This window comes from Equus asinus, chromosome 22 (genome assembly GCF_041296235.1).
Source record: "Equus asinus isolate D_3611 breed Donkey chromosome 22, EquAss-T2T_v2, whole genome shotgun sequence".
Lineage (NCBI taxonomy): Eukaryota > Metazoa > Chordata > Mammalia > Perissodactyla > Equidae > Equus > Equus asinus.
Window position 1 is genome coordinate 30,343,001 of NC_091811.1, and position 21,141 is coordinate 30,364,141.

At 36.7% G+C, this 21,141-nt stretch overlaps 1 protein-coding gene across 28 annotated transcripts in view; it reads left to right on the forward strand.

The window, feature by feature from the left end:
• PLEKHA5 (pleckstrin homology domain containing A5) overlaps positions 1-21,141 on the forward strand; it is a 230,397-nt gene that overhangs the window by 184,074 nt on the left and 25,182 nt on the right. For 12 of the 28 annotated variants that reach the window (XR_011497063.1, XR_011497066.1, XR_011497064.1 and 9 more), the window contains 6 exons: positions 2,551-2,631; positions 7,255-7,290; positions 7,804-7,866; positions 9,114-9,194; positions 9,328-9,477; positions 19,012-19,113. Coding sequence is in view for 22 of the 28 variants with exons in the window: in XM_044775196.2 (XP_044631131.1) it covers positions 2,551-2,631; positions 7,255-7,290; positions 7,804-7,866; positions 9,114-9,194; positions 9,328-9,477; positions 19,012-19,113 (513 nt within the window). In the remaining 6 variants the exon portion in view is untranslated. Of the gene's footprint in view, positions 1-2,501; positions 2,632-7,254; positions 7,291-7,803; positions 7,867-9,113; positions 9,195-9,327; positions 9,478-19,011; positions 19,114-21,141 lie in introns of those variants that run through there. The other 16 variants (XR_011497065.1, XR_011497067.1, XM_070494804.1 and 13 more) reach the window with 3 other exon arrangements.

The window sequence follows — 21,141 nt, forward strand, 5'->3', positions numbered from 1 at the left end:
TTTAGTTTTTCTAAGTCAGTTTCTTCTTGCAGAGATCCCTTCTCAGTGACTTAATATTTAACGGTCTTTGACATGTAAATTAAACAAAGCATTTTTAAATCACAAGCATTGTGTCCCTGTATACATGTGCATATTGACCCTCTCAAAGTATTCCACTAAATAAATCAGGCGTGATTATCCTTCTGCAGAAACCATATTGTCCCTTCTCCCTTTTAAAATACTTTTTTAAGGGCCAGCCCCATGGCCGAGTGGTTAGGTTCGCATGCTCTGCTTCAGCGGCCCAGGGTTTCGCCTGTTCGAATCCTGGGTGTGGACACAGCACCGCTCATCAAGCCATGCTGAGGCGGCATCCCACATGCCACAACTAGAAGCACCAACAACAAAAAATACACAACTATGTACCGGGGGGCTTTGGGGAGAAAAAGGAAAAAAATAAAATCTTTTTTAATAAATAAATAAATAAATAAAATACTTTTTAAAGTACATTCCTCAGGCCTAGAGTATGAACATTAGTCATTAGTCTGTGCCACACTGAAGCTGCACTTACAGGTGTGCGCCGCATCGACAGACCTAGCCATTTGACACAGAGGCCCATTTATGGTGCCAGATTTCCAAGACTCCACGGGCAATTTCAGTTTGATCTTGAGTATCCTTTACCTTTGGATACTATCTGATCTCCATTATTTCGTAAAAATTCATGCTCCTGACCTCCCCTCAACCCCCAGTAATGTTAGCGTGTATAGATGAGGTGGCTTTGCAAATTAATGTTGGTGCTAAAAATGGATAGAGACTTAAGCTACTTGTATTATGGGAAGTGTGTATCAGTGCGGTCAAATGATTAAGCCAAAACAAAAGGCAGTTATAGTTTATTCCAGGATGAACATTTGATTAAGATAAAATAACTGGCATTCCCTAAAACATAGAGGGTGCTTTAAAACACAGGAGTCTTAAATTTCTGTAATAAAAGCTTTTTTTCTCCTCGAGAAAAACTTATATCTATAGTTGTCTATTTATAAGTTACTTTCCAACCCTAAAAAAATTTATCCTGTACTGCATATCAACACATTTGTGTCCCATGTGCAATGTCACCTATAAATGGCTTGGGCCCTTATTGGATAACATTGGCGGGGAGGAGTTTGAGTTTAATATGTAGATGTGTAGATTTTAGAATAAATTATTTAGGGGCCGGCCCCATAGCTGAGTGGTTAAGTTCACGCGCTCTGCTTTGGCAGCCCAGGGTTTCACCGGTTCAGATCCCAGGTGCAGACATGGCACCGCTGGTCAGGCCATGCTGAGGCGGCATCCCACATGCCACAACTGCAAGGACCCACAACTAGAAAATATACAACTATGTACTGGGGAGATTTGGGGAGAAAAAGCAGGGAAAAAAATCTTTAATAAAAATAAAAAATAAATTATTTAGCTTGAATAAAACTTTTTAAAAGTAGAATAAACCAGTCACAAGAGGTTTCTAATTTGACAACCAAAACAGGTTTATTGACATGAAACGTTGGTAACTAGGCTAAAAATGAAATTGTCTAGACATACAGTTTTCAAGATTTATTTTTTAGTTACATTATGTGTTAACCTTAATGTTAGTAAACTTTTATTGTAGATTTAGCTAAATCAGTAAAGTAGCATTCATTAACCATGATGGAAATGCTTATTTTCTGTAACATGGAGGGTGAAAATTACGTGAACTAAATGTCACAAATTGCAATTATAAACAGACTTGTTTGCTTACAAATGGTATAAACCTTGTTGGCCTTTTACTCTATGTATATCATGATGATTGTCTTTTGAATGCTATGACTCTTGATTTGAGAGCCTGCTAAAACAAATATTTTTCTAGAGGCAGTAATTAAGTGCAACATAGCTGGAAATGTGAAACATGGTTTCAGCCTTTTTAGGCACTGGGGAGATACACTGAGTCTTTGCTAAATAAATTTTAATTTGCGTGTCCTTAAAATAATTCTACGTTTGGTGTCATACTGTGAGAAAATCCAAAATAGAATGTATATAAATGTCTGTCGAGATTAACTTTAATAAATATGTGATTTTCTAAGTGACAAGATATATCGATTATTATATTATACAGTTTTAATACTTAGAACTAAATTTTTTTCTGATTAACCTAATAAAGAACTGAATATCGTTTTAAGCCTTTTTACTGAATAAAAAATCAAATGATGCTATTTTTCTCTTTTTAAGGTTATAGGTTGTTTATTCTTAGAATCATGATGCTTTATCATCTATTCTAATATGTGTTGAAATATTCATTAATTGACTATATTAATTATAAAGTAAAACCTAGTTGCAGCAATATTGCAATTCGTAAGCTTTCTTTATAACCTCGGAAGTATTTTACAGCATGTAATACTTGTTTGAAATGGTTTATATAAGTTTAATCTGTACAACCTTGGGGTAAAATGTGAACAACTGCGCTATTAGGAGGATGTTAAAGTAGAGGCTATATTTACAGTGTCGTCTTTCAAATCTAGCTGTGCTGTAAACTGATGTTTGCTGTATGCTCCTCCTGATTTGAAATAGATGAAAGAAAATGAACCTATTATCGCCATGGTTCACACATTGATTGAGAACTCGGCGCTAAGACCCCAACTGTACCAGCAAGTAAGGTCTTGGACAGTGAATGATACTGCTTTATCATCTGCAGAACCCCTCAGTGACAGTTTTGGTTTATCCTCAGAGTTACTCATAACATTAGTGTTTTTATTCCATTTTTTGTTTTATGTCTATTTGGAAAAATGCAATTCATCCATGCTTTTCAAGATGCTGCAGTATTCTTGGCATGGCTTCGCTGAACATTTTGCTGTTGAATATTAAATGTGCCATCTTCCTGAAGTTTTTGTGCAGAGTATTTGATTGATATGTACTTGGAGGTCTGCAGTACATTTGCAAAATTTTTACTAGATTGTCGTTAATTTTAATTAACTCTAAAAGCGTTATAACAGATTTTTAGAGGAAACTTTAAAAAAATTTTTTTTGTCCTTTTAGGGGCAGCCCCCCCACCCCAAACCCCCCGGTGCTCAGTGTTTTAGGAATAGATTATATTTGTATGGGAGTTATTGAAATCTAATTTGTGTACTATGGTATGGTAAAACTTGAAGATAGCCATTCCTTAATATACGGGGAGTACCTTCTCCCTGTATTCTTATCATTCTCATGCAGTCATCAAGGTAGTCATTCTTACCCCATTCTTTTCCCTAACTCAACATATGAGCCATGGAGTTGGCTGGCTTTAATTCAGGACCTTGCTAATCTGCAGATCTGCAAAAGAAGTCATTTTATACATTCCTATCCAGTTTTTTTGTATTTCATGGTCTAAATGTTCTTAGCTGTGTGTTTTGCAACATCAGCTTCTTCCACTCGACACCCTCAAATTTCTGTGGCCTCTGACCTGTTCCAATACTTAAAAAATCATACAGAAGAAGAAAATTAACGTAACATGAAAAATGAATATATATTTTGATGAAAATATCTAAAAGCACCTGGTGAAAAGAAACCTTGAGTTCACACTGGCTTTAAAGGCTTCTGGTTTGCTTTAGTCGCCTTGGGGTCTGCATCGTGGGCCATGTAACTGGGAGATTGACCCAGCTGGTGGGAGGGTGACTTATTTCTGAGCACAGTTTTCAAAACATTTAAAGTATATTATATGATTGAGCACAGTTTTTAATTTGCAAAAAAGAGAGAAATTATTAAATATTTAAAGTTAAACAGCTTTACTTTCCAAAAGAAAATGGAATCTTGTCGTTCTTAAGGTCACCAGATTATAGAATCTTGACACTCCATTCCAAAATGCCACACTGAGAACCCTAGCACTTTTTCTGGAATTAACACCTTTTTCAGTGTCTGAAGCTGTCAGTTTGTCATTTTATATATGCTAAATTGACATGAGATCAAAGGCATTTTGTTGTAATAGGTTATGTTTTCATTTTTCACATTTTTCATGTTTTCAGTAAGAGGGGTAGCCTGGGTTTTCTCTTTGGTTTGGTTTGTTTTTTCTTTTTTAATTTATCAGTAATCAGGGTTGATGATGCAGAAGTCACAGCTATTGAAATTACTCAGTTGCACCAGAAGTTCGAATTGGAGGTTTTCCAAAAGTGTAGAGATATCTGGAACTGGTCTTATATAGCATCATTGACCTTGAATACCGAAAGAGCAGTAGATTTATATAAGTATGTTTTCTCACATTAATACTTGAAAGAAAAAAATTTGTACAGTACAGGAAGATCTGAGTGTGCTATGTCAGCAGCCATGCCGAGACACGAAATGGGTGACCAGTTGCCAGGTAATGAGTGTTGACTGTCCATGCAGTCAAGTCTAGGGAGACTTTGGGCAGTCCTTTTTCCATCAGCCACTAGTAAAGTACTTAATTATTGCAGGGCTTCGTTGTTGGATAAAAGTGACAGTCAGACACATTTCATAAACTCTGGGTATAAATTTGCATAAACTGAAATTAGACCTTATTTTTTCTCCAGGTTTCCCTTATCATGTTCTTATCCAAAGAAAATCTTGATGAAAGTTTCTATCGTACACTGTTACAGTTTGCCTCTCTGCTGGCGCATTGCAATGCTGTGTTAATAGGTTCCTGAAATTTAGCTGAAAATTCGGTGGCAAGAGAGTGTTTTCATAGCCATTCAGGTTTTCTCTCAAGAGGACCTTCATGTTTGCATTTTCTTAGAAGAAAGAGGACACCTGAGAAATTACCTAGGCAGTGATTTTCTTAAAATTAGTCAAATAAAAAAGACGTAAAACTGAATCGAAACAAATGCTAAATAAGTGAGCAAGTCGAAAAATTCCTCTGCATTTATTACTCTTTGTACCACCTTTCACAATTACATTTTGTGCCAGAGTTTTTATAACATAATTAATGTTGGTGACATTAATCACCTGATAAATAATTATTTTAAAAGATACTAATATTGGCAAACACCTACAGCCCTTTGAGCAGTTTTGAGTCCTCTTAGGAGATAGTATCTAATTTTATCAAATAGTTCCCCAAAATCCTTTTTGGTGTTTGTAATATATTCATATACTTTAAAATATATACATAGCCCACTGCTTAAACAGGATACTTCAGAAAGTTGAATTTTAATTAACAAAAGTAATTTTGTCTCAACTTAATGCCAAGCTAGTTTAAAAAAAAATAATTAGGTATTTTATTATGAAAAAGCTCTGACTTTCTAAATAAAATACAGCACATGTTATCTAGTCAGTAAAGTTTGTATAATACACTTTGCAAATTGGAGCCTGAGCACAGCTCGAGCTTATGTAACTACAAAGCCCATTTTCATTTACTGTTCTGATGTTGCTGAGGGACTTCAAACACAGGCATCCAAGCCCAGAACTTTTTTGTTTTCTTGGCTAAAGATGAAATTGAAAAACGATAGAAAAGTATTGCCATGAAACGTTATTTTATAAAGAACTTGAGCTAATCAGAATATTCATGAAATTACATTTTTCCTGTTAGTAGGATTTTCATATTCAGGACTAAATAGCAGAGTTCTTCTATTCTAGATGGAAATTGTTTTTTTAATAAATTATATCCATGTTTTCTTAAGAAAAGCTTCAGTAATTATTATCACTAATGGAAAATAGGCCATGCTTAACGCTTAATTATTTAAAGAATAATCTTGGTTTTTTTAATGCTTTTCTTCTGACAGGTAAAAGCAATATATAGTGGGAAGTTAATTATTTTAGGATTTTTGTTAGTTGGTATCTAATAATGAATATCTTTATTGAATAACTTGATAGAAGGTTTAAATAAATTTTTCAGTGCTACTAAAAATAGAGGCACAACAAAAATGAATCTAATTTACTTGTGGAATATGTTTATATGGCTATAAGGATGTGTCATTCTAAAATTATAACTACACAGCACACATTTTCTTTTTTATAATATACTAACTGATAAGAAAATGAACGTGCAATAAGATTCCTAAATGAAAATAGCATACCAATATCCTAAATATTTATTACAGATTACTAAATTTCCAATTTAAAATACTAATGTTTTTTCTCTTGACCCTGGGATATAGAATATAATTCATATTTTTATCTAAATGTAGCACTGTCCACTAGTTACATTCAAATTATACATTCCATGGTTTAGTAAAGCTGTTTTGCATTTAACTTTAAATATTAAATAAGCAAAGTATATTTGGACATTTAGTAGCTAAAGGCTTTCTATCTTTAATTTCTTATAAATGAGAAGAATTAATTTTTGTGTTGTTTTGCATTTTTTATCATGGATCTAAGCCATTTTCAAACTTGCTCTACATGCCCTTTTTTTTTTCAGATAGGAGTATAACTCTTTTCTTGGATCTAGGTGCTTTAATTCAGAATGACAGTTGACACTTCTCAGGACATATTCATAGTGATCCTTGGATATTTTAAAATAGTACATAAGTGTTGTGACTTTTGCCATTAAATTCATTTTTCATGTGATACTCATTTCTCTGAAAGTCTTGTGGTTTATTAATCACTGTGCATACCCTTAAATAGTCACAGATTCATTTGCATGAGGTACGTGAAAGTAATGTCTTGAAATGAAACACGTAAATCTAGGATTTATTATTGTATGTTTGGAATGCTTACATTTTTAACTTCCTAATTCCCACATTTCTAGATCTATTCAAAGTTGTCTGCTGTTTAAATCATGCCTTCTTCTAAAGATGTAACTGTCAAGCAGTTTCTTACAGAGAGGGCATACATAGTTGTAGCTTATACCTTCTTAGGCATTTGTATATGTACATATGAAATTTAGTTTTCCAACCTAGAATGTAGTTGGGATACGTTACTCCCATCCTCACTTTGAGAAAAAGTGTACCATTTAGTAAACATGCAGTGAGCCCCAATTAAATTTTTCCTACCGTGTTTTTGTTACTGTCTGGCGCTCAATATAAAGTCCAAAGACAGGAGAGAGAGTGAAATACTGCCCGCAGAGGCTGTGATGTGATCTGTGGTATAACTGACTGGGAGGGCTACTGAAATCTTGGTAAGCAGAGTCAGAAATGAGGATTTGTTTGACCAAAAGATATTTGGAAAAAATTGAAGGAAGGATGTTTACACTGAATAATAATTCCTTACGGTATAATAAAAGGTGTCATTGAACACATATAAACTTATGGAATTTGACTACCCGTAGTTTATAACAGGCTTTCAGCTTTATGAGGTTTTGAATGATTTTCCTCTTTTCAATTAAACCCATCCTTTTCCTCCATTATCTTTTAGTTCTTAAGACAGAAGAACAAGATAAGTCTGTATTGTGTATGTGTGTTTATGTATTACGTACATGTATGCAGTATGTTGCAGGTTTTGTTAACAAAATTGTACTAAGACGTGTTGGCATTTGCGTGTACACAGACACAGTTGTGTGTTATGTGTACACCTTGAAGGATGGCTTTGACTGTTGAAATATGCCTGATTTGAATATTTGATTCAACACAGTTGCTATGATTGTATTTGTCAATTTTTCGTTAAAAGAATGTGTGTCTTACAAATGGAAAATGTAAAGTGCTATATAATTTTGCTTGAATAGCTTATTTTGTTTGACAAGCCTAAGTTAGCATCATTCTTATGTACCTTGCATACCGTATCACTGTGAAATGTTCTTCTACTTTTGTAATGATCTGTGTTTGAAGTAAACTTCTAAGAGCATAAGAAGCCTTAAAATCCCATTTTTGTTATTGTTATGTAAATCTAAATATTAAGTGTAGACTAAATAAGTATATTTTTAAATATTATTTTTTTAAAGTTGTTATATGGCATTTTTCCTTATAGCTGTCACAAGATGAATGTAGAGGCACATTATACAAATACAGACCTGAAGAAGTCGATATTGATGTAAGTATTAGTAAGCTATATGTTGTCAGTGCTCTGTCATATTCTCTGCCAAAACTTTGGAAATAAGCATGACAGAAAACTTGCTCTTCCTCCCCGCTCTCCCAAATGACATCAAAGAAATTCGCATTTTCTTCTGCTTTTGCACTTAGATTCAACTAAATCCTCGCTCCCCGTCTATTCTCCACCCACCCCTACCCCCACAGTTAGTGCTTAAACATATTAAGAATCACTTAAATGAAAGTAAAAGACTATTTCTGATTTTTAAAAAAATGATAGAGAACTGGAGACAAAGTAAAATTGTCTGTGACTTCTATCACTGCTTCCTTTTTCACTTAAATTTAAGGTTTGGATTTTTTAAAATCTATTTTAGATCGCTGACTTGCCATACATTCTTTTGTATTTATATCTCATTCTTCCCTCCTTTCCTCTGGTTTTTATTCCATTGAGGTGTAGCTTCTCATTTCAATACAGTCCATTTGGTGTAACTTGAGTTTTGTTGTCTAAAAAAATAAGGTGGTTACTTTAATGGACAAATGGCAAAGAGTAAATTCTCAAGTTTCTTGCTTGCTTGTCATTATGCAGTTAGATTTGGGACATATTTACAGTTTGTCCAGGGTTTTTATTTTCAGATGTTTGGAGGACTGGTTTATTGTAGTATTGAAATTTTATTACAGTACCCTCTCGTATTTTCATAAAAATTGGGGTAGTACCAAGAATTTAAAACATTAAAACTATTGAAAGTGATTTTTCTCCATTGGCTATCACCAATATTTTTATTTGTATTATTGCAATTAGAAGCAATCTTTTGTTTATATTCTTTTCTCAGAACATAAGCACACATTTAAAAAATATAAAAGCAGAATCCAGCTGGTGTTCTAATTAAGGACAATGTATATCACTTAACCTATCCAGCAATTTGTAGAGAAAAAATCTTAACCACATTGAAATGATTTGTTAAAATCATATGAGACTGCTTGATGACTAATGATATTTTGAATTATGTAAGTTAAATGGTATGGTTGAAATGCTTTTTCACTTTGCATGTTTTTAAGCATTCTATCTTTATAAGCTATACTTTAATTTTTATTTTACTGATTGAAATAAAGATTGACCTGATTAGGTATTCCATGGCTGTTTTAAGTGTGTTTTCTTGTTATACATACCTCAGTTACGGGAGTGACTGCCTTCCTCCAATTACAGGGAAAATAAAAAGTTGCTAATGAAAGACATCTTCTCCTATAACCTAGGCCAAGTTAAGCCGATTATGTGAACAGGATAAAGTGGTACATGCTCTGGAAGAGAAACTTCAGCAACTCCACAAGGAGAAAGTAGGACAATTATGTTTATTATCTACAATTGACGTTACTTTATATGATTATTATCAGGACACTGATAACTATAGTAAAAAAGAATTAATTCGATGATGCAGAACATTAAGTGTAATTATTTTTATTATAATAGTACACGCTTGAGCAAGCTTTGCTATCAGCCAGCCAAGAGATAGAAATGAACGCAGATAACCCAGCAGCCATTCAGACCGTGGTGTTACAGAGGGACGATTTACAAAATGGACTGCTCAGTACGTGTCGGGAACTCTCCCGAGCCACTGCTGTAAGTAGCAGATTTTTTTTCCTAGTAAGAGTCACTGAAATATTATGCACTTCTTTTTTTCTTCTTTCTAATTTATGTATTTTTTAATTGGACTGTCCTTAGGGTTATTCTTCACTATAACAAGAAATTAATTAATAATAAAAATAAGGAGTGATCTTTATTTCTCTATTTAAATAGTAGGCATTTTGTCCTTTGTGACATAGTTGTTTTACAGGGGAGATAAATACTCCTGTTTATGTATCATGCAAATGCAAAATTCTTAACTATGTTAATATTTACTGCATTAAGAAAATAAATATTTTGGTGCCGGCCCCCTGGCATAGTGGTTAAGTTCACCAGTCTGCTTCAGCGGCCCAGGGTTTGCAGGTTCAGATCCCAGGCGCAGACCTAGCACCACCCATCAAGCCACGCTGTGGTGGCATCCCACGTGAAATAGAGGAGGACTGACACACATGTTAGCTCAGGGCCAATCTTTCTCACAAAAGAAAAAGGAAAATAAATATTTTGTGGATTTTAGGGGAGTTAGAATAATTTGGGGAAAGTGCTAATTGGATTTATTTAACCAACCATTTCAGTAAAAAGCAGCTGTGAAATGCTTTTAAGAAGCCGTCAACATTACCATGTCATAGCTGCAGTGTGACCTAAGTTTAGATGGTAGGTGTGAGTAACAAATATAATTAGTAGAACCTTTTAACGCATAGTCGTGTCACTTAATAAAGAGTCCCTTGAGATTACCCAATCTGAAAGTCTGACTTCGAGTTTATAAATTGAGTGTTTTAAGAGTTTAAACAGTCTGCTTTAGAGCCTATGATGCAGTCATCTCTAAACATAGTAAGAGCACCTGCCCAAGCAGCCCTTTGAAGGAGAAGTCCCAGCAAAAGCCACCTGTTAGAGAAAACTGCTAACACACCCTTGTGTATACTTTCAATGGGCTGTCCAGGGAGCAGCTACCTTTTAAGAAGGTTCGCAGACAATATGGCTTAGCTAAGAGAGGTCTTTCCAAGCTGGCAAGATACCAGTATCTCAACAGGGCTTCAATTCCAAACACTAAATTAACATTCCAAACACAAGCTATTTTTAAAGGAATATACCATGGTTTTAAATAAGTCAAAACTTAGTTTTTGTGCTTCTTAAATACCTTATATTTAATATACCTGTTCCTGTTTTTAAAATATTATTTCATTATCTCAGTTGAGTCTCTTAATTATACTGTGATGTTTACATATTTTTTAAGAATTGAATATCCTTTCAATTGTGACCTTCTTGAAATCAGAACCATATCTTGTTCATCTTTTAGCTCTAGCATTTAGCACTATAGGATATGCATTAAGAATTTGATGAATGAACTGCGTCACTGTTGCAGAGCTAAAAATGCTATGCCTAGAACTCAAATCCAGGTCTTCTAACCATAGTCCTGAGACTTGGCTCTACGTGGATTTTTATAATATAGTCATAAAGAAAATATATGCACCTGATATTTTGTCTGCAATGGAGTAGTGCCTACTTAATCAATGATGGGTAGGATTTAGATGGGAAGAAAGGGGAGGTGAAGGATGAGGGCTGTCCATGAGGGACAGAACACCTTGAACCACGGCACAGAGATGAGAATGTGGGAGACGTGTTTGGAGAAGCAAGAAATAGAACTAACTGACTGACTGGAATAGAGGATCAGGAATATGAGATTAGAAAGGGAATACGAGGTCAAGCTGTCAATGCAAGCTAATGAAAAGCTCAGTATCGCCATGACAACCTGAGTCAAGTCAAAATTTAGTTAGAAGCTATTTTATGATTTGCTGTCTGGTTTGGAAAGTTCTAGGGACGTGGAGCGTTCAGTTGAACCGTTACTTCTTCCCTTCCCAGATGGGTTTAGTAACAAATTTCATTGGTAGGCTTAGAATTTGCTTCATCCTAAGGTTAACTCCAGGCCTGATGGAAGTTTATTAGAAATGTTTTAGGGTCCGGCCCCGTGACCGAGTGGTTACATTCATGCGCTCCTGGGTGAGGACATGGCACTGCTCATCAGGCCATGCTGAGGTGGCGTCCCACATACCGCAACTAGAAGGACCCACAACTAAAAATACACAGCTATGTACTGGGGGTCTTTGGGGAGAAAAAGGAAAAAAGTAAAATCTAAAAAAAAAAAAAAATGTTTTAGTAGAAATTAGTCACATTCAAATATACTGTTGATATCCTATATAATCACTTTGCCTTGCCTTCAGCATTATTCAGCGGTCAATTACAAGCCATCAATATGTTCTTCTAAGACATATCTTGCTACGTAGAATACAAACTGTGTTATTTGTGCCTTTATGTAAACTCACTCAGATTGTAGCTGAAGGCTACAAATGATGTGTAACATCATACTGGGCATATGGTTGGCACTCAGTGGATGTTGATTAGATTTAAATTTGAGTTACATTTATGCCAGCAGAATCCCAAAGGATTCCGCTGATTCTTTCACAGTTGAATCGGGTCATTGGTTCTGATCCAAGTCCTGAGGTATAAAAGATATAATAAAGAGGTATACCATTAAGGCCTCCATAGATCGAATCTTTGATTCTGAGAACATCTTCTCCTCACCTGGTTGGCCACTAAGGTACATAAAGCTAGGATTAACACAAGGTGAACCTGTAAAGCAGTGTTCCCTTTACGTTTTATTTAAATCTTGATAGCACATCTCCTCTCCATGTGCCCCATCCCACACACACATGCTCTAAGCACACGGCGCCTTTGTGTCCCCTCCTTGCCTCTACTTCTTTTTATCTAAGTCTGATTAGTAAGAAAGATTGTTATCACAGCCAGTTACACCTGGAAATCTTTCAGCGTGTCGCCGTCTTCGTTTAGGTTCTCTCCTGAAAGCAGAGCCTGAGATGAGGACTGGGTTTGTTTGGGAGATGCTTCCAGGAAGCGGAAGTGGGGGTGTGGAGAATGAGACGGGGGGGGGGGAGGAGCCAATATGTTTCACTGCTGTCTTGGTTACAACTGTGGGCAATAGGGATTTGACCCCACTGGGGACTTACTGAGGAAATAGGCAGAATGCTTCAGGATTTTCCACTGAACGCCTGGGAGGCTGGGCTATCCTTCACTCTGGTCGAAGTTGCCCTGGGGTCCTTAATTCATTCATACTTCATATTGCCTTAGCTAGCTTGCCATGAGACACCAGCACGCATGGACTGTAAATGCATGTTCCTTGAAATCAGGTGGGCAAAGGGCATGTGGTGTGGAGCTCCATAAACATCTGCTACAGTCACCTCTCTTGGGGACATTAGGCCTTATATCTCTCTGCATGTCAGAGAAATATTCTTGTGCTTTATCAGTTCAACAGGTGCTTCTCTTATTCTTCCCAACAATTCAAGGAGCCAGATAAAGCAGATACCATTCACTTATCATAATAGATAGAATTTGTGACTCATCCAATAATGGCAGCAAAATATATTTGTATTTCTGTGTTTTTGACAAACTGACGCATTAACTAAGCTGGATTCTAGATGGGAGGGCCATGCGTAAACAGAGTTTTAGACTACAATGGATATACTAGGGTGTAAGATTGTAAACTTAAAGGGACAGAGAAGCAAGACTAAGGACCTGCCTCGGGTAGAAGCTTGCACATTCAATGTCTTCGTGTACTCATTCGCAATATTATAAAGAGCTACTGAGAATCATGGTTATAGCAAAGTAATTTTTACAGTAGATCTGTCAACAACCATGAATTGTCGTGGAATACGATATAACATTCCCCCAAAAAGAGACAGCCAGATGTGATACACCTCCTAATGTGCTGCAGTATAAAAGACCCAACAACACTTACGAGGTATTTTTACCAGGAGATCAAATCTGAATCTCAGCAAGTCTCAGTATCTAACTACAGACTTATAGGAAATAAATACAGGGAACAGAAAAGCTCTCCAAGCAGTACCACAGGGATTCAATTAGCAAAATTCAGAATAGGAGAAATTCTATAGGACAAGTAGCCCATTCTCTTCAACAAATAAGTAGCAAGGGATGGGGGGATTACTATAATTAGAAATGTTTTTTTAAAAAAATGGATACAGCTTGAAGTCAGCAATTCCACAAGTCCCATGCACCCCAACGTTCATTGCAGCATTATTTACAATAGCCAAGACATGGAAGCAACCTAAGTGCCCATCAACAGATGAATGGGTAAAGAAGATGTGGTATATATATGCAATGGAATACTACTCAGCTGTGAAACAGAACAAAATCATTTCCATTTGCAATAACATGGATGGACCTTGAGGGAATTATGTTAAGTGAAATAAGCCAGATATAGAAGGATAATCTCTGTATGACTCCACTCATATGAGGAATTTAAAAATGTGGACAAAGAGAACAGATTAGTGGCTACCAGGGGAAAGATGGGGTGGGGGGTGGGCACAAAGGGTGAAATGGTGCACCTACAACACGACTAACAAACATTAATGTACAACTGAAATTTCACAAGATTGTAACCTATCATTAACTCAATAAAAAAAATTAATTTAAAAAAAGGAATACATATTAATAATTTAAAAAATAAAAATTTTCCTATTTTCTCATTGCAGTTTCTTTTCTTTGGAAATACATACTGAAGTATTTACAGATGAAAAGGGATGATGCTTGTTGGTGTTTGCTGTAAAATAATCACTCAGGGATTGGATATGGGTGCTGTGGATGGAACCAGATTGGCTGTGTGTGGGTAACTGTTGAATTCAGGCGCAAGTGGGCACTACTTTTGTGTGTATTTTGAAATTTTTATTGTACATGTCTGAGAAAGACTAAAGGAAAATCCTTTGAAAATGCTAACAAAGGTGAAGCACAGTAATAGGTCTTTTTTCTTTCCCTTTCCCTGTGTTCTAGCTTTTCTACTTTTATAATTATAAAAGTTTATTATATCTAAAATTTGTACAGTAAAGAGTAACAACTTTCTTGGAGATGGAATATAATTTTGTTTCAAAGCCAAGATTAGAGGAGAAACTGAAGATGGGAGTTAAAGATTATAAATAGCCAAGAAGTAGAATGACTATAATTATCATCGACTAGAAATTTGAAATATAGGCAGCTCCATTAATGTGGCCGATTTAGTTGATCCTCCCTTTACACAGTTTAAATTTGGCCAAATTTTAAAAAGCCAATATAGTCGTTATTAGATAATATAGTAAGTATGTCATGTGCTTAGTAAATAGTGATTTTTCTTTGAGATGCAGTTGTATGATAATGCAAATATAAAAAGACAGATATTCTTTTTTGAAAAATTATTCAAATAACTAAGCACATTCTTAAAATCTGTGCCAAGAAATCTCTACATCCTGAAGGTAAAGATGAAGTCAGATTAACTTTATTTTAACTAATCTCAAAAGTCAACTGCTTCTAATACCTAGTTGACAGAATTGTTATGGTTGGGTGATAGTGACCGGAAAGTTGCCGTTTTTTTGTGTCTAGTCCTCAAAACATAACAGTAAGTTTAAATATTTCAACGCTTTCATTTTCTGAGATTTAGTAGTGGACATTAATCAGTAATATTTAAAACTGAAAAGACTTGTTTGAAGCTTAAGAGGCTAATAAATAATCGTACTTCATCTGTACTGTTACCCCCTTCCATTTTGAAACGGAAAGTCTACTGTCAACTCTTTACCAAAACTTTATGCTTCATTTTTTAAATAGAAAAGCAGAACAGTAAATTAACATTTCTTCGATTAAAACTCGGAAACACTAATTGAAAGGCAAACCAGAAATAAACCAGTCTGCCTGTTAGCTCTAAGCATAATAATGGTAATAATTACTTACATTTATGTGTGGCATTTGTATAACTATTCCCTCGAGTAGATTTTGTTATAAATTGCCATTGATCCTGGACAAGAAGAGGAAAGTTCTTCTTATATTAAAAACTTGGAAATGAATCATTAGTCCTAATCCTTTCTTAATAAGGACCACAGTGGGTGGCAGCTGTAGCTCATTGATCTTTCTGGCAGTCTGGGATTCGGTGCATCTGAGTGTTGCAGACCTGCTTGAAGTTTTCTTTTTCCCACAGTGGCAAGTCTTGTCTTAGTACAGACTATAAAGAAGTAACCACTATTACAGTTTGCTTGTTCCATGCCCTAAACTTAGACTAAGCCAAATTTGGTAAAAAGTCTTCTGCCATCCCTGTAACAATCCCACACGTGCACGCCCTTTTTTTTTTACCTTTGTTAGAGGATAACACATTCTCAGAAAAGTACACAGATTAGGTGCATAGATATAGCTGACATTCATATCAAGATATTGAATTTCACTGACGTGCCAGAAGCTTCTCTCCCGAAGACTGCCCCCTCCCAAAAACACCACTACCTGACTTTTAAATTATATATTATTGACTTTGCCTGTTTTTGAACTATTTTATAACAGTATAATCATATAGTGTATGCTCTTTGGCTTCTTTTAACAGTATGAGGTTTATCTATGTGGTTGCAGATTGCAGGAGTTCATGCATTCTCTTAACAATGTGGCTTGAAACTCCACCTTTTTACTGAAAGCACTATTTCCTGACATGTGCCTGTGATTTTGAGATAATTGTCATTACCCCTTTTAATTGCCTTAGTGTACCTATGTATTCCCTTCTTGAGAAAAAATAGTAGGACATATTTAAAGATTTTAACATTACTTGGATAATCTATGAAATTCTTGAGTGGAATCCTCAGTCAGGTGCTAGGAGGAGACTGGTGTTATGCCAGCGCTGCCCCTTTTCTTGCCATCCCCCCTTGCCTTGTGTTCTGTCCACCCATCATGATGTTTAAGGAGCTGAGAGGTAAAGGCGGAAATGGGTAGGCCCAGCAGGGTTATGAGACTCAGGCCAAATGAAACAGTGTAATGGAGGGCTTTCCAGGTTACGGAAACTGAAAGTGTGTTGTGTTTCTTCACTCCTAAAATATTGGTAAAAAAAATCTCTAGCTCTCAGTCTCTATTTTTCATGTGTTTCTGTAAGAAGGACAAGAATTCCTGCCATCCTAAAATGATCTTCTATTTCGATGCCCCTACAGCACCTTTGAGCCCACCCTGACCTCTAGCTTTTCTACCAGAGAGGTTAGGTGTGAGCCTGGCAATGCCATCTGACTTACTCTCTGGGCTGCCACGGGGGTCTGTTATCCTCATTTTACCCTCCCTGAAGCCTTCAAAGGCCCATTATTTAGATTCCCAGTTTTTGTGATATAAACAAATTAGAAGATATCTAGAAGCAATTTTTATTAAAGGAGATCAGTATCGTTATTTGCTCAGGTAAAAACAGTTTGCTGAAGCTAAGTAAGGAGACTAATATTTACACAGTATAGATGAGATAAAAATCTTTAGTCCTTTATCACTGTGCCTTTTTAAAATTCATTGTGAAATCTTTAAAAGAGAACCTCCAGGAACTTGAGGTATTGCTGCTTTTTATTTTAAACTGTTAAGATTATTTTAAGTAACCTTTTTTCTGCACTCACTACCCTCTTTCCTTATCCCAAGACTATTGCTGTTGTTAAACTGACATTTCCCAGGGGAGCTTCATTCAGAACAGTTCAAGGCAAGAAATCCAGCAGCGTTTGGTAGTGTTTGTCGGTTGTGTTACACGTGCCAACAGCACACTAGATACTGTTGATAAAATAGTGATCAGGGCTGGCCCGGTGGCGCAGCGGTTAAGTTTGCATGTTCCGCTTCTCAGTGGCCTGGGGTTCGCCAGTTCAGATCCCTGATGTGGACATGGCATCGTTTGGCAAGGGCTATGCTGTGGTAGGCATCCCACGTGTAAAGTGGAGGAGGATGAGCATGGATGTTAGCTCAGGGCTGGTCTTCCTCAGCAAGGAGAGGAGGTTTGGCAGTAGATAGCTCAGCGCTAATCTTCCTCAAAAGGGGCGGGTGGGCCAGCCTGGTGGCACAGCTGTTAAGTGCGCACGTTCCACTTCGAGGCCCTGGGTTGGCCAATTTGGATCCCACGTGCAGACATGGCACCGCTTGGCACACCATGCTATGGTAGGCGTCCTACACATAAAGTAGAGGAAGATGGGCATGGATGTTAGCTCAGGGCCAGTCTTCCTCAGCGAAAAGTGGAGGATTGGCAGCACTTAGCTCAGGGCTAATCTTCCTCAGAAAAAAAAAATAGTGGTCAAATACAGTCCCTGCCCTTAGTTTATCGATTTGTTGACCTCATACCACTCTCCAACATATAATTAGCCCAAAGAAGAGTGTCTGCACTCCCATAGAATAGCATCCCTGAAACAGAATGATATGGCGTATTTTTGAGCACTTGTAGAGTCATTCTATATTCAATAGACGACAGGTAGTTAAAGACCAAGTATGAAAAACTCTGTGGGGCCGGCCCGGTGGCACAGTGGTGAAGTTCACACACTCCACTTCAGTGGCCCAAGGTTCACCGGCCCGGATCCCGGCACGGACCTACAGTGGATGCATCACTTATCAAACCACTTCATGGCAGGCATCCCACATATAAAATGAGGAAGATGGGCACAGATGTTAGCTCAGGATCAATATTCCTCAACAAAAAGAAGATTGGCAGTGGATGTGAGCTCAGGGCTAGTCTTCCTCAACAACAACAAAAAAACTTCTCTGATTTGAGAGTTTGGGGTAATTTTTTGTCCAAAGGAGAAAGGTATAGGTGGATGCTGTCTATATTGGGTCTCTGAGCAGGATTCACTGACTTGTTTAGTTAGCTGAATTAGGTTATGACATTACTGTAAATTTATTCTAAGTAAAATCATGTCAGGCTTCCGGTGTTACTGAAAATCCAACATGCTGAAACACATCCTGTTTAGTATTTGTATTCCTGGAGAAGTTTTAGTCAGGACAGATAAGAAAATGCTTTCTTTATGCCTTTACTGCATTTTAAGAAATTCAAGGAAAATTTACTGTATCGCCATGAATAAAACAATGTATTTCCTCAAAATAAAACTCTTTAGAGAGAATAAATTCAAATATTTTGATGTCATGAATGCATAAATAGGGGTTGTGATGGGTTTGTTTGGGTTTGTTTTTCTTTTTTTTTTTTTATTAATGTTATGATAGATTACAACCTTGTGAGATTTCAGTTGTACGTTATTGTTAGTCATGTTGTGGGTACACCACTTCCCCCTTTGTGCCCTCCCCCCACCCCCCCTTTTCCCTGGTAACCACGGATCAGATCTCCTTGTCAATATATTAACTTCCACCTATGAGTGGAGTCATATAGAGTTCGTCTTACTCTGACTGGCTTATTTCGCTTAACATAATACTCTCAAGGTCCATCCACGTTGCTGTGAATGGGCCAATTTTGTCTTTTTTTATGACTGAGTGGTATTCCATTGTGTATATATACCATATCTTCTTTATCCAATAATTTGAATACAGCAGCGGCGCAATAATGAATACTTCAGTGGCTCAGTAAATTCTTGTAGAATTGAGCAAAAAAGAGAGAGAAAAGTAAAGGAAAATGGGTTATAAAAATTTTCATTTTGCTGAACATAAACTGCACAGTTGATAACAACATAAAAACACATTTTCCCCATTTGAGTAATTAAAGCTTTTTGATTTTAGGAACTGGAGCGAGCGTGGAGAGAATATGACAAGCTAGAATACGATGTCACTGTTACCAGGAACCAGATGCAAGAGCAGCTGGATCGCCTGGGTGAAGTTCAGGTACGAAAGCGTCATTTTTTTACATTGTTGTAACTGATTTTGACTGATACTGTGCAACCCACCTTGTTAGATTCACGCACGCCCTTAACAGTTGTTATATTGTTGCCTACCTAAGACCTGGGTGGGAATACTTTCAATGATAGGAATCTTACTATCTCACAAAGTAGCCCGTCCCTCATTGTTTAAAAGTTCTTTATTCTTGGGGCTGGCCTGGTGGCATAGTGGTTAAGTTTGCACACTCTGCTTTGGCAGCCTGGGATTCACGCGTTCAGATCCTGGGCACAGACCTAGCACTGCTCATCACACCACGCTGTGGTGGCATCCCAACATAAAGTAGAGCAAGATTGGCACAGATGTTCTCTCAGCACCAGTCTTCCTCATGGGAAAAGAAAAGTTCTATATTCCGTTGGGTAATTGGTGATCTCTGGAGTGTTCTGTGCCTCTAGCTAACTATGTCACTTGATATTGAGGTGTTGAATTATATAGACTTATCAAATAATTGTTATTTTGTCTTTTTTATAAAATGTATTCTAATCTAATCTATATTAAATGGTTGTTTTTTATCAAACTATATTTAGCCTATAATCTCAACTGATGTATCATTAGAATAGGGGAAGATGTAACACCATTGGCATAAAGAGTCCAGTTGTGTAGACAGGCAGATCTGGGATCAAGTTCCAGGGGTTAGTTTTCAAATCTGTAAAATGGAAGTAATAATACCTCTCTTAAAGTGTTCTTCTGAGGAGTGGAGATAATATACATTTAAGAAAATAATGGGGGGGGGCCGGCCCCTTGGCCAAGTGTTTAAGTTCTTGCGCTCTGCTTCAGCGGCCCAGGGTTTCGCCGGTTCGAATCCTGGGCAGGGACATGGCACCGCTCATCAGGCCATGCTGAGGCAGCATCCCACATGCCACAGCTAGAAGGACCCACAACTAAAATATGCAGCTGTGTACTGGGGGATTTGGGGAGAAAAAGCAGGGGAAAAAAAAGAAAATAATAAAAGTCACTTCATGCTTGTGGCCCTATGTAAATTTGGTCATCTGCTTTGGAAACCCAGTGGACTCAACAGACAAATCAATAGAAGGACTAAAAGGTTAGTAAGGGGGCTGGCCCAGCGGCATAGTGGGTAAGTTCACGTGCTTCACTTCAGCGGCCCAGGGTTTGTGGGTTTGGATCCTGGGCATGGACCTACACACTACTCATCAAGCCATGCTGTGGCAGTATCCCATATACAAAGTAGAGGAAGATTGGCACAGATATTAGCTCAGGGACCATCTTCCTCTCAAAGAAAAAAAAAATGGTTAGTGAGGTTGACTCATAGAAAATCAACTGTCTTCTCTCTGTGCTGTCCAGTGTAGTAGCCATTAGCCACTTGTAGTTGTTGGGCACTTGAAATGTTGCTAGTGTGACTGAGGAACTGAAGTTTTAGTTATATCTCATTTTAAGTATCTAAATTTAGGTAGCCACATGTGGTTGTGACTTTTGTATTGAACACTGAAGTTAGACTAATGAGGTACTAAATACATTAGAAAAATAACTATAAATATCTAAAATTTAACCCAAGGTTCGGGAAACTTTTTCTATAAAGGGCCAGATATTAAATATATACACTCTGTCACATAATCTTTGGTGGTTTGGGATTTTTTATAATCACTCAAAAATGTAAAAATTTGTTCTTAGCTTACAGACCATACAAAAAGAGACTACAGGCCAGAGCAGTTGGCCAATCCTGATATAAACTAACAAAAAAATATAAACCATGAAAAATTAATTTCTGTATTATAGGACATAAGAGAAGACTTGAATAAATGGAGAATTGTAATTAGTTCAAACATGTTCATGGATGGCCTGATTTAACATTGTCACGGTGAAAATTCTTCCCATAAGCTCAATTCTATTCCAACCAAATTTCTAGCAGAATTTTCTGAAAAAAATTAACAAAATGGTTCTGATGATTTTAACGTATAATCAAGACCATAAGTAGTTAAGACAGTTTTTGAAAAAATAAAAAAACTAGAAGGCACACTC